Source organism: Papio anubis, chromosome 1 (genome assembly GCF_008728515.1).
Source record: "Papio anubis isolate 15944 chromosome 1, Panubis1.0, whole genome shotgun sequence".
Taxonomy (NCBI): Eukaryota; Metazoa; Chordata; class Mammalia; order Primates; family Cercopithecidae; genus Papio; species Papio anubis.
This window is the reverse complement of record NC_044976.1, coordinates 115,256,353-115,269,390: the sequence shown is the minus strand read 5'-3', so window position 1 is coordinate 115,269,390 and position 13,038 is coordinate 115,256,353. Positions and strand designations below refer to the sequence as shown.

Here is a 13,038-nt window from a genome sequence, read left to right as displayed (position 1 = left end):
CAGAGCATATACATTATGAACTCTCTCCAGAACCACTGACTGCTGAGCTTCTACTGAGCCACCACAGCCTTTCTTGATTTTCCTGTGAGTTCGGTCATTCATTCACCAATTTAAACATGTATTTATTGAGAGCCTTCCATACTGCAGGTACTGGAAACATAACGGTGAATAAATAAATACAAAAATCCCTCCCTTTATATGCTAGTGAAGGAAGACAAATGAAATACACAAGTAAAATATATGGTATGGTTAGATGGTGATAAATGTTTAAGAGATGATAAGCAACCAAGGAAGAGAAAAAGCGTGGATTTGTATATGGAAGGAAGGTGTGTGTGCCGCAACTGTAAATAGAGAGATCAGGGACGTCCTCCCTGAGGAGGCAACATTTTAAAAAGAACCTGAGCTGGGTGTAGTGGCTCACGCCTATAATCTCAGTGATTACAGAGGCTGAGGCGAGAGGACTGCGTGAGGTCAGGAGTTTGAGATCAACCTGGACAACATAGCAAGACCCTGTGTCTCTAAAAATAAAATTAAATAATTAGCCAGGCACAGAGCATGTGCCTATAGTCCCAGCTACTTGGGAGGCTTGAGCCCAGGAGTTTGAGGCAACAATGAGTTGTGATGGTGCCACTGTACTCCAGCCTGGGTGAGAGAGCCTGGGTGAGAGAGCAGGCCCAAGATTCTAAAAAAATAAAATTAAAATTAAAAATAAAATTAAATAAATAAAAAGGACCTGAAGGAGGTGAGGGAGCAAGTCCTATCTATCTTGGGAAGAGCATTCTAGGCTGATGGAACAGCAGGCAGAAAGCTACAAGCCAGGAGCACACCTGGTATATTTGAGGAGCCTGGAAGGGCAGAGTGGTTGGGTGGAGTGGGTGCTGGGAAGGGTGCTAGGTGAGGCCAGAAGGTAATGGGACCAGTTGAGTTGGTACAGAACACCTAAGACCACTTAGAGGATTCTGGGTTTTGCTCTGAGTGAGGCTTTGAAGATTCAGAGCGGAGGAGTTGCAGGACCTGACTTATATTTAACAGGATTGTTCCAGCTGCCGTGTGCTAGGGCAGAGCACGGAGACAAGCTGGGAGGCCAGGGATGTAATCCAGGCAAGGGTGGCGCCGTAAATGGCAGAGTGTGAAAAGTAGCCAGATTCTAAGTCAATTTTAAGAACGAGGAGTCCAGGATGAAGGTTTTGGGCTGAGCCACTAGAACAATGGTGCTGGAGGAGGCTGGGAGAAGAGAGCTGGCAGATGCAATGGGAAGCGTCCTTTTGAACAGAAATTTAAGATGCCTGTTAGTCAAATAGTGTCAAGAACGCAATGTAATATTGAGTCTGGAGTTCTGGAAGGAGGTCCGGGGTAGACGTGTAAATCTGGAGTCACTGGTGTCTAGGGGGTATTTAAATTCATGAGATTAGAGACATCACCAAGAAAGTGAGGTTAAATAGAAAAGAAGTCCAAGTCCAAGGACTATGTCCAAAGACTATGTCCTGAGGTAGTCTAATGTTCCAGGGTTCAAAAAATGAATAGAAGCCAGCAAAGGAGGCTGAGAAATAGCTAATAAAGTTGGAAGAACGCCCTGAGAAGGCAGTGTCCCACAAGCCAAGGGAAAAACCAAAGGACTCCCAGGAGGAGGGAATCACTTGTGTTAAATTCTGCTAAGTCAAATAAAATAACTGACAATAGGATTTTCCAATATGATGATTACTGGCCACCTTACCACAAGCAGCTGAGGGGAAAGCCTGATTCGAGTAGGTACCAGAGAGAATGGAAGGAGAAAAACCAGACACACTGAGTATGTATACATCAAATATTATTGTTATAAAAGGAAAAAGTAATAAGTAGACAAATGGGTGTCGGCAACAGAAAGATGGATGAAGAAGCAAGATCAAGATTAGCATAAAAAAGGTGGGGGCCTGGCACAGTGGGTCATGCCTGTAATTCTAGCACTTTGGGAGGCCAAGGCAGGAGGATCATTTGAGGCCAGGAGTTCAAGACCAGCCTGGACAACACACTGAGACCCTGTCTCTACTCCCACCCCCTAAAAAAATAGCCAGGCATGATGGTAATGGCCTGTAGTGCCTCTAGTTCCAACTACTCGGGAGGCTGAGGTGGGATGATAACTTTAACCTACCTAGGAGGCTGAAGCTACAGTAAGCCATGATCATGACACTGCAAGTCAGCCTGGGTAACAGAGCAAGACCCTGTCTCAAAAATAATAATAATAATAATAAGCTGTATGTGATGGTGAGCATCTGTAGTCCCAGCTGCTCAGGAGGCTAAGGTGGGAGGATCACTGGAGCCCAGGAGGTCGAGGCTGCAGTGAGCTACAATCACACCACTGCACTCCAGCCTGTGCAACAGAGTGAGACCTTGTCCCTAAAAACAAAACAAAACTAAAACAACAAAAAATACCACAACCCTCACTCCCCACCCCCTCTTAAAAACCCAAGGAAACCTGGATCTAACAGCACATTGACAGACCGATGGGAAAGGTCCAGAAGGGAGAGAATTACTGAAGACGTAAGAGAGAGCAGCCATGGTCTAAGTAGTGAGAGCGGCTGGCCTCTGCCAGGTCGTATGCCGGGTGACCTGGTCTCAGCCCTGGGGCAGCATGAATGAGTATTCTCCTGATTATTTCTACTTTTAGGAGAACAGGAAGCAGGGCCAACAGCTGAGAAAGAAGCTGTGGGAGGAGGTTTGCAGAGACAGAAGGTTGTGTGCAGTAATCACTTAGGAGAGTGGGGAGATAAACAGACTAACGAAATGCAGAATAATTCTCAGGCAGTGCTGAGAGCCCACTTGTCACAAGTGACCACTACTTTAAAGGGAGACCAGTCAACATGTTTGAATGTTTCTCTTCAACCACATTAGCTCTGTGGGCACGGGTAGGGAGGCTGCAGAAAGCTGCCTTTGAACTGGGTTGTGGTTTGGCCAGACTCTAATGCAAACTGAGAAAGGAAGGGAGCTAGGGGTGTATGCAAGGGAGTGATTAAGACTGACTGGGAATTTAGGCTAGGTAACAGTAGGTGACCACATAACTTACCCCTACCTCCCAGCCTTAGCTCTGAGAATGAAAGAAGGTGCTATCATAATGTACACCAGTCCAGGTGTACGCTGGACTACAAATGGGCACCCTAGTGAGAGAGACATGAAGACACAATGGGAGTGAAGGATGATGTCAGGTGGTAGGATTAACAGATTGTTGGCCCCAGTAGGATTCAGGGATTGTTGCTGGAGTACTAGAGGGAGCGGTGTAGAAAGACACCTGAGATCTGTTTAGAGAACAGGATGCTTGAAATTGAGACTGTGGAGGGGTTTCAGTTATCAGAAGGGAGACGGTCTAATGTAGCATATAAGCACGGGAGTGTAGGACCAAAATAGGATAGAGGACATGATGACTAGAGAGAGGAGGACAAGCAACTGAGAATGACAGGATTAACTATATTACAGTTCGCCACCTTGGCTGCACATGAAAATCACTATGGGAGCATTTAAAAATTCCAGTGCCCAGAATGCGTATACTTCAGACCAACTAAAATAGAATTTCTGGTAGGACCCGCCCGATCTCGTCTGATCTTGGAAGCTAAGCAGGGTCGGGCCTGGTTAGTATCTGGATGGGAGAATTTCTGGTGGGACAAAGCACCAGCATTTTTTTTTAAGTTCCTAGGGTGCTTCCAACTGTGACCCGGTGCTCTACACAGATACTGAAGTTAGCAAGATGGGAGCAGTGTCAGAGTGGCCATGAAACAAACGCTAACATCTTCAAAGAACGAATGAAGGATCTAGGAGGCAACAGGCAATAGTAACGAGAAGAGGTGGTATGCTGTGATGATGACATGAGATTCGGAGCTAGATATTTTTAGGAGTGAGCAAAAACAGCCTGGAAGCTGCAGGGAGGATCAAGGAGGGCACCTGCCCCACCTCTAGGCCCAGTTATGAGAAGTGTGGGAAGAAAATGGGCACCACTTAGGTGGGCTCTCGGGGAAACTGTCCTCAGAGAGGTAACTGTTTCTCCAGGGGAAAGAGTGTCCTCAGAGTCATCAGGTTCAACACAAGAAAGAGAAAAGGAACGTTCAGAGGTAAAGTTCAGGAAACAAGAGACTTGGCTGCTGACAGTGAATTGGAGAGGGACCTCTCTGGGGCTTAGGGATAGAGGAGGGGTGATAGTGAGTCCAAAGAGGTCTAGCAGGTTGCATGGCGATCAATGTCCAGGACATACATTCCCAGTGTAAGTGATAACCTGCAGAGGGTGACTGTGCATCTGAAAACACACAGAGGCACGACTTAAGCAAACACAAAACAAAAATGAATAACAAGAAAAAAGTTCCTACCTTCTAATGCCCAAAATATGTTAACGGGCTTGGAGAAGACATCCTTGCTTTTCACCCAGCTGTTGTTTCGCTGTTTGGTCCAGGCAGACACGACACAGTAATAATTGCCTCTGTCTTCCTCTGTAGTCCTTTGGATCCGGAAATTGAACGTGTCTGTATGTTCCTTAGAAAAAATAAAGTCTCCATCCTGGGCCCGCTGCTTGCTCCTCTCTCCGTATTTCAGCGTCCAGTCCCCATCCATGACTGCAAGCAGCTCGCTGGTCACCACATCGTCGCTGCGCCGGTTCATCCTGTAGTACCACGAAACTGTGAATCGGACATTCGCCTCCCCACTCTTCGTGTCCACCACCCGGCATGCCAGTTCTGTGGGGTCATCCGCAAACCCGGGGGCCTTGGAAGCATTCAGGTACACCTGGTAGTCTGGTTCTGAACAAGAGAGACAGAAAGGCCAGGATAGGAAAATAATTAGAGCAACGTAGCAAGAATTAGCAAAAGGAATGAGACAAGGACTGCTCTTGTTTGGACAATTAAAGGCTTCTCCTGCCAGACTACAGAGACAGAAATCAGTCATTGCATTGGATAGGATCCTATAACAGTGTTCTTGCAAAACCTGTAAAACACCACCTCTCATACCTCCCACCCCAAGGAAACCTCCCAAGGCAGAAGCCCAATGTCCTCGGCCAAAGTCTTGATCTTTCCATGGTGCTGGGTCTGCTGTCAGTTTCCCCAAGAGGTTAAGGTCTTCTGAGAAGAATCTCTTAAGAAGGTCAGTGTTCACCCTCTACCAAGATTGCTCTGGAATGCCAAGCAAGACCACAGACCTCCAACGCCCCCACTGGAGCAGTACTGGAAAACTCCACCCAACACTAGGCCCATCAGTCTCACAGTGGCTCAGCTTCCGTCATCCTTGGCCATGCCCCAAATGCAAGGCCCTCAGGTCATCATTCCCCCTACATATTCCTGTCCTCGTTTTACTGTTCCTCTGCCTTTTTCTGTGGAATCTGTGTTGCGTCACTGTGAATCTGGCCCTAGCGGGCACCCTATGACCCTGCAGGGAAGGGTGGGGGGGAAGCTAGCATTCTCCTAGCAATCCCTTTCCTCCGCCACAGTCCTGTTTTCACTGTGAGAAAAACCCCTCCCTCCTCTGGCTTCATTGCATCAATTTAATCCATCTGCACCTCCATGGTTCTGTCCTCCTTGGCCCCAAGGCTTCCTCCACACCTGCCAAGGAGCTGGTGTTGGAATCCTCTTGTGGTTTCCTCTCCTTTCCCCCAGCTCCTCTACACCTGATTACTTGAGGTTCTCCAGTCTCCACACAGTCTCACGCCACTGTGATGACCTGTTCGGGATGCTCTACAAACTTCCACTTATTCTTCAATGTCACCTGGGTCCCCAGAAGGGATGTCCTCTGTGCTCCCATAAGCCATCTATGCACCCTTGGATGCCAGTTAGCCCACTCCACAGTGACTCTTTGCTTACAGTCTCATCCTCAAGCTCCAAATACACTGCCTTTTATGCAGTAGGCACTCAGTAAATGTTTACTGCCTTAATGTTCAGGCTTTTAGAAAAGGCTACATTTTTCTTTTTTTTTTTTTTTTTTCTGGACAGAGTCTCACTGTGTCTCCTACGTGGAGTGCAGTGGCGCCATCTCAGCTCACTGCAACTGCCTCCCAGGTTCAAGCATTTCTCATGCCTCAGCCAACCAAATAGCTGGGAATTCAGGCACACACCACCACACCTAGCTCATTTTTATATATTTTTAGTAGAGACAGGGTTTTGCCATGTTGGACAGGCTGGTCTCAAACTCCTGACCTCAAGTGATCTGCCCACCTCAGCCTCCCACAGTGCTGGGGTTACAGGAACGAGCCACCGCGCCCGGCCTATAAAGGCTACACGTTTTTCTTCCATAGCACTTTGCCTTCTGGGAGAAAAATAACACTACCTAAACAGAACGTTCCATTTATCAACACTATCTTTATCTGCATCATCTTGATCAAAGTTTAGTTTTATTTAACATTGTTTTCATTTATGACATACAGACTACAAGCTGCTGAGGTCAAGGAACTTTTCTTGTGATTTACACTTCTAATGGAATTTATAACATCATGATTTCTCCAAGAATGATTCAGTGGGCCAGGAAATGGAAAGAACTCAAAATCCTAAATCCTCAAATGTCATATTCGCAAGTATTTAATTGCTTGCACCCATCCATGGGAGCACACTGTACTGTGATGTGGACACCGTAGAGAAATCCACAGGCTGTGGGACTGCCAGGGCTAGAGAGGAATCCAGCGGCCATCCTGACTGCTCAATTTACAGGCTCGTGTGCTGTCACAAGCTAGGGGACATCCTGCTCCTGGGCATGGTGCTAACACACCACACCACACATCACCCTAGCAAAAACTGACCGAAGGACACACACCACCCAGCTGTGTTTATACTATCATATGCAAAAGATAAGGAATGCTCAAATGACTCCACAACTAAACTTTCATGTCAAATTCTGGATGCAGCAATGTGGGTGCAGAGCAGGACAACTAAGTCCATCTCATGTGGAAAGGGCAGATTTGCACCAGCTGTGCACAGAGCAAGACTGCCCCAGAACACTGAACATCAACTATCTGCAGGCAGCAGCCAGCAGTGGCTGTTACATGGAGCCTCAAGTCCACTTCAAGCACAACGCATAAGACCCTTCCTGTGTGGCATGAGACTGTGTGGAGACTGGAGAACCATAACCCTGCACAGCGAACTGTGAGGCAGCAGAGAACAGTGGTGAGGTGATGAGGTCTGGAGTCAGACTGTGTTCAAATCCTGGTTCTGCCATTTACTTGCTATTGACCTTGGGTAGATTACGCAGATCTCTGGTGCCTCACCCATAAAAATGGGGATGACAGTAATTAGCTCATAATGTTATTGTGAGGGTTAAGAGTTACAATATACTGTACTTAAAATGCCTAGACTGATGCCTGGTGTGTGTGTGTATGCAGGTACACACATATTCATATACACAGACACGTGTATATATTTGTGATTATTATTCACAGTTTCCATTTCTGAGGGGAGACCTTTAAATAAGTTAGTGACTGGCCCACACAGCTCAAAAGTGGCAGATGGGAATGAAGCCCTACCAAGCCCTATCTTCTCCCACCTTTCAAGTGCATCCTTAGCTCACAGATGAACCAAACCTACTGTCTTCTAAACTTTGTATTTTCTAAGTTCCACTGACTGACATATGATTTTTAGGAACGCTGAGTGCAGTGCTGCCATGACACTAAGTTACTGCCACAGGGAATCTGACCCAGAAGACAACTCCCCGCAGGCCGTCACCTCAGCCTCACTGACCAATGTGATCCAAAACACCATGAAGTTGCCTGTGGGGACTCCTCTTCTGTCTCCTCACAGGTGACAGACCCTTTGATCCTTCATGGTTTACTTCCACCCCCGTGCAGATTCTTTCAAAGTGGCACCTTTTCAAAGGCTGTCAAAATTATGATGAAAGACACGAGATGCTCATTGCAGCATTATTCACAAGGGCCAAGATATGGAATCAATCCGTGTCCATCAACAGATGAATGGATTAAAAAAATGTGGTATATATACACAATAGACTACTATTCAACCTTAAAAAAAAAGAACAAAATCCTGCTATTTGCAACAACACGGATGAACCTGGAGGACAGTGTTAAGTGAAATAAGCCAGGCACAGAAAGACAAATACCACATAATGTCACTCATATGTGGGAGCTCAAAAAGCTGAGCTCATAGAAACAGAGAGTAAAATGGTGATTACCAGAGGCTGGGGGATGGGGAGGGGAGAATGCTAGGCAAAGGATGCAAAATTTCAGTTAGACTGGAGGAATAAGTTCCAGAAATCTATTGTACAACATTGTGACTATAGTTAATAACCATTTATTGTATACTTGGAAACTGCTAAGAGAATAGATCTTCAACATTCTCAGCACAAAAAATTATAAGTATATGAGGTAATGGATATGTTAATTAGCTTGATTTAGCCATTCAACAATGTATACATATTTCAAAACACCATGTGATACACCATAAACACATATAATTTTAATCTGTCAATGAAAAAAAACATGTTCGAGTGACTTGACTCACCTATTAGTGGTCAGATCACAGAACACACAGAAAAGGGGTCAAAACTAGCTCCTGTGCCAACCACCTGGGCAGCTCTCTCTCTCCTCCCACTCCCTGGCCTGCTCACACCCCAAAGCTCACTCCCCCAGACATGAAAACCCAGCTCTTCCTTAGCCTCCAGACCCAAACGCTGGCCTCAGCTGAGGTCTCGGCATTCTGACCGGGCATCCATGGCATCTTAACCTCAGCATGCTCACAACCAAATTCACCTCACTCCACATCTGCCTCTGCAAACACACACACACACACACACACACAGAGAGAGCGAGCGAGAGAGAGAGAGAGAGAGAGAGAGAGAGAGAGAGAGAGAGAGAGAGAGCTAAAACCTTGCTCCAAACACAGCCAGCCCCACCTCCAAACTTTTCAACAACCATTCCTGCTACCACATTCCTGCCATTCATTCTCAAGGTCGCTCAGTGTTAAAGGTGTGCCGTCTTCAACACTCTCCCTTCCCTTCCACCTCTCCACTCTGAGGGTTCTTAAGTCTCGCACATCCTACCTCCTCAGTGTCTCTTCCATTTCTTTGTTCCCAGGCCTGATGCAGAGTAGACACTTCATGAATATTTGCAAATAGAAGTAAAAATCTCATGAAGAACCCCTTCACCCCGGCCCTCACTCCCTCCAGCCAAGACTGTAATAACAACCTCCCAATGCCACCTGACATGACTGACATGACTGCTCGGGCATCTGCTCTATAAGCCTCCCGTGGCTTCTTCCCCCACCTACTGAGTTAAGAAAATGCTCCCCAGCCTGGCTTCAAGGCCCTCCACTGCATGCACCCAGCCGCAGCACCCACTGCCTTCTCAACTCCACTCAGATAGCACCTCTCACCATTCCCTAGCTAATCCTATGCTTCCAGTTTCTCTGCCTGCCTTCCTGCTATTCTGTCTGCCTCAGCACCTGGGCCACCTGCTCAGTAAGTAGTTCAAATAATCACTGAAGAGATGCTTTCATTCTACTCCATTCTCCACCCTGAAATGAATCTGTTTGAATCCTCCGTATCCAAACATAGCGCAATGAGAGTATGGGGGACTTGCACAATGTGTGCATCTAGCTACAGGAATTCCAGCTTGGAAGGAAAGAACAATCTCTTCATTGACCTCAACAGTTGGTCTCTTCATTGTCTCTTAAAACTAACCTTAGGCCTCAGAAAAGGAGGTCTCAGTTTTCATGCAAAGGCAAACAAAAACAAGTGGATTTTTGGCTTGTGAACTTATGAGGGGCAGGTTCATTTGAACTATCCACCAGCCTTGCATGTCATCTTTAGACTTACACTCCTGGAGGAGATACGATTCCACCATGTCAGAATGGTAGGAGTAGGAGTGGGTTCTGATTTCTTCTTTGTTTTGGTGCATGGACAGAGATTGTCCTTTAACATTGTTTTACAATTTTATTTTATTTTATTTTATTTTATTTATTTTTTTTTTGAGACGGAGTCCCGCTCTGTCACCCAGGCTGGAGTGCAGTGGCCAGATCTCAGCTCACTGCAAGCTCCGCCTCCCGGGTTTACGCCATTCTTCTGCCTCAGCCTCCTGAGTAGCTGGGACTACAGGCGCCTGCCACCTCGCCCGGCGAAGTTTTTGTATTTTTAGTAGAGACGGGGTTTCACTGGGTTAGCCAGAATGGTCTCGATCTCCTGACCTCGTGATCCGCCCGTCTCGGCCTCCCAAAGTGCTGGGATTACAGGCTTGAGCCACCGCGCCCGGCCTGTTTTACAATTTTAAAAATGGTTTGCAGAGATTGTGCCCTTCTTCAAGGCCTGTCATGTACACACCTCTTCTGTGCATCCTCTCCTACTCAACGGAGAATGCCTCCTTTGAACTCGCATGTCACACTCCTACTTCATATTCAACAAATCCCACCACCTGCCAAGCTCCCAGCTCTCTAAGGATTTTATGTGAATCCTGCCTTGAACTTTGGTTATTTGTATGTATGTCTTAGCGGCCTTCCACAGGACTCTTCCCAGGGCCAGGGACTGCCACCTTGATTCTCTGTACGTGCTGTGCATGCAGTGCCTTGTACATAAAAAATACTAACATACTGGCTGAATTGAACTAAATTTAATATTTTGCATTAAAATGTTCATTTTGGGCACAAGCATTTCACCACTGATTACTGCTACATTCTGCTTGATCTCATCAAGAAATCAGCTAAGAATGCAATGGTGGTTATGTTTAAAAACTGCTTATCATTAAAGATGCATACTAAAGTGTTGAACAGTGAAATGACATGATGTCTGGGATACACTTTATACTCTTCCAGAAGAAAACAGTGTGTGTTTGTGTGTGTGTGTGTCTGTGTGTGTCTGGTGTCTGGAATAGGGAAGAGAGATAAAATAAGATCAGCAAAATATTGATTATTGTTGAAGTTGGTGGTTATTTCTTCCCTGTGAATATTTGTAAATTTCTATTTTTGAAAGTTAAAAACAAACAACAACACACATTGTAAGCCCTCTCACAGAATACTGAGGCCAGTCCAAGTGCGGCATCACTGACGTTCTGAGAACCAGGGATCTGCCCCCTAATCTGGATGCCAGGAAGGCGTCTGCTCATGTCCACACCATCTCTCAAGCGACACACAGACTCCAAAAGAGTGACCCTACCCGAAAGAAAGGCTTTAAGAATAATGGCTCATTAAACTCCTTTGTCACAACTTTCAAAACAATGAAAAGCTTTCAGAATCACTGGCTAATTTGTAAAACAAGTATTGTGTGCCTACTATGTGCAGGAGCCTGATCTAGAGACTTTCACACAAAATACCTCCTTTTACTCTCATGACAATTTTGTAAGGAAGGTAGTATTATCCCCATTTTATGATAATAATGCTAAACAACGAGCTTTTATCAAGGGTTTTCTATATGCCAGGCACCAAGCTATATACTTTCCTTGTGTTTTCAGTTAATCTCCATAACAACCTTATAAAATTGGTACTATTTTCATGTACACTTCCAATTGAAAAACAAACAAAAAGCAAAAATGAAGCCCAGAGGAGCTAAGTTAGAAGACTAAGGCCTTGCAGAGTGTGTGAGAGCAGAATTACAGGACAGGCTTTGGCTCCATGGCCTGGCTCCTAGTATGATCAAATTGTGCAACCTCCTTACACACCCAGGTTATTAATCTTTCTCAAAGCCTGCCACGTCCCGGAAGACAAGAGTGATAACAACAGCTGAAGTACTAATCCTGAACTGTGTACAACAGGACCATGGTCTAATACCCCCTCTGACACTTAGTTAACTTGGCACAGCTAATTATAGGAATGGCTGCATGCACCAGTTAAAAGAAACAGAAGGAGTACTCAGCCTCTGCTAATGACAGGGTTTTATTATTTTGAATTGGTAGGTACTTTAGAGGCAGCTAAAGCATATTGACCAATTGTCAAAATGACACCACGATCATCATTTGTATAACAATTAAATATTCACCAACATTTAATGAGTGAAGGCTACAAATACGGCGCTATTGTTGTTGGGAGGGGGTGGGAGGGGGGACTCGTTACCTTACTGTGGCAGAACCATTATGAGGATGTGTGGAGCACTAGCCATTTCAGAGCAATAATAATAACATTATTTGAATGCAACATCTATTCCCTGCACCCAAAGAAATACTCATGAAGGGCCAGGCACGGTGGCTCACACCTGTAATCCCAGCACTTTTGGGAGGCCAAGGTGGGCGGATCACCTGAAGTCAGGAGTTCGAGACCAGCCTGGCCAACACGGTGAAACCCCATCTCTACTGAAAATTAAAAAAAAAAAAAAAAATTAGCCGGGTGTGGTGGTGGGCACCTGTAGTCCCAGCTACTCAGGAGGCTAGGGCAGGAGAATCACTTGAACCCGGGAGGCAGAGGTTGTAGTGAGCCAAGATTGCACCACTGCACTCCAGCCTGGGCGACAGAGCAAGACTCCATCTCAAAAACAAAAAGAAGAAATACTCATGAAGTTTTTCTTTCTTCATCCTCATTTGCTCCTTCCAGAGAAGGAACAGTGAATTACCAGCCTTGACGGGGAGGAAAAGGGCTGGATGTGGTCAGCTCAACACCTTTCTTTAGCTCCTCTTGGGAGCAGCTGCCTTTAGGACACACATGTTCCTAGTCCTCTACGCTGGGCTCCTCCGTGCCCTAAGACAAACTCTTAGGTCTTAACTGGTTAAGAACTTGGTGGGGAAGACCCTCAAACACAAACAAATCATCATCGCCACCACCAAGAAAATGCAGTGAGCATTTAAGAGCCAGGCACTGTACTAAGTGCTTTATATGCATTATCATATTAAACCAGGAAACCAAAACTTACTTGGAAATGTTCATCAACACACCCGAGGCAACATCCCTAGAAGGTGGTGAAGGAGGACTAACACAGGTCTCCTGACTCCAACACTTGGCCACGTGCTCGTCTGCCTTCCAGAATAATCCTGGACAGACAGCCGATAATAGTTATCCTTAAAAAACCTACAGGTCTAAATCTTATCTCCTATAAATGGCCCAGAACTCTAAAGTTTCTACTAAGTACTTAGCAGATTAACAGCTCCTTTTAAAGAAAATAATTACCTTCCTTGCTGGC

General features: G+C 45.8%; 1 protein-coding gene across 1 annotated transcript in view; it reads right to left on the bottom strand.

Moving 5' to 3' along the window:
- PTGFRN (prostaglandin F2 receptor inhibitor) overlaps positions 1–13,038 on the bottom strand; it is a 78,390-nt gene that overhangs the window by 18,276 nt on the left and 47,076 nt on the right. The window contains exon 5 of the mRNA XM_003892470.5: positions 4,329–4,754. Coding sequence (XP_003892519.1) covers positions 4,329–4,754 — 426 coding nt within the window. The remainder of the gene's footprint in view (positions 1–4,328; positions 4,755–13,038) is intronic.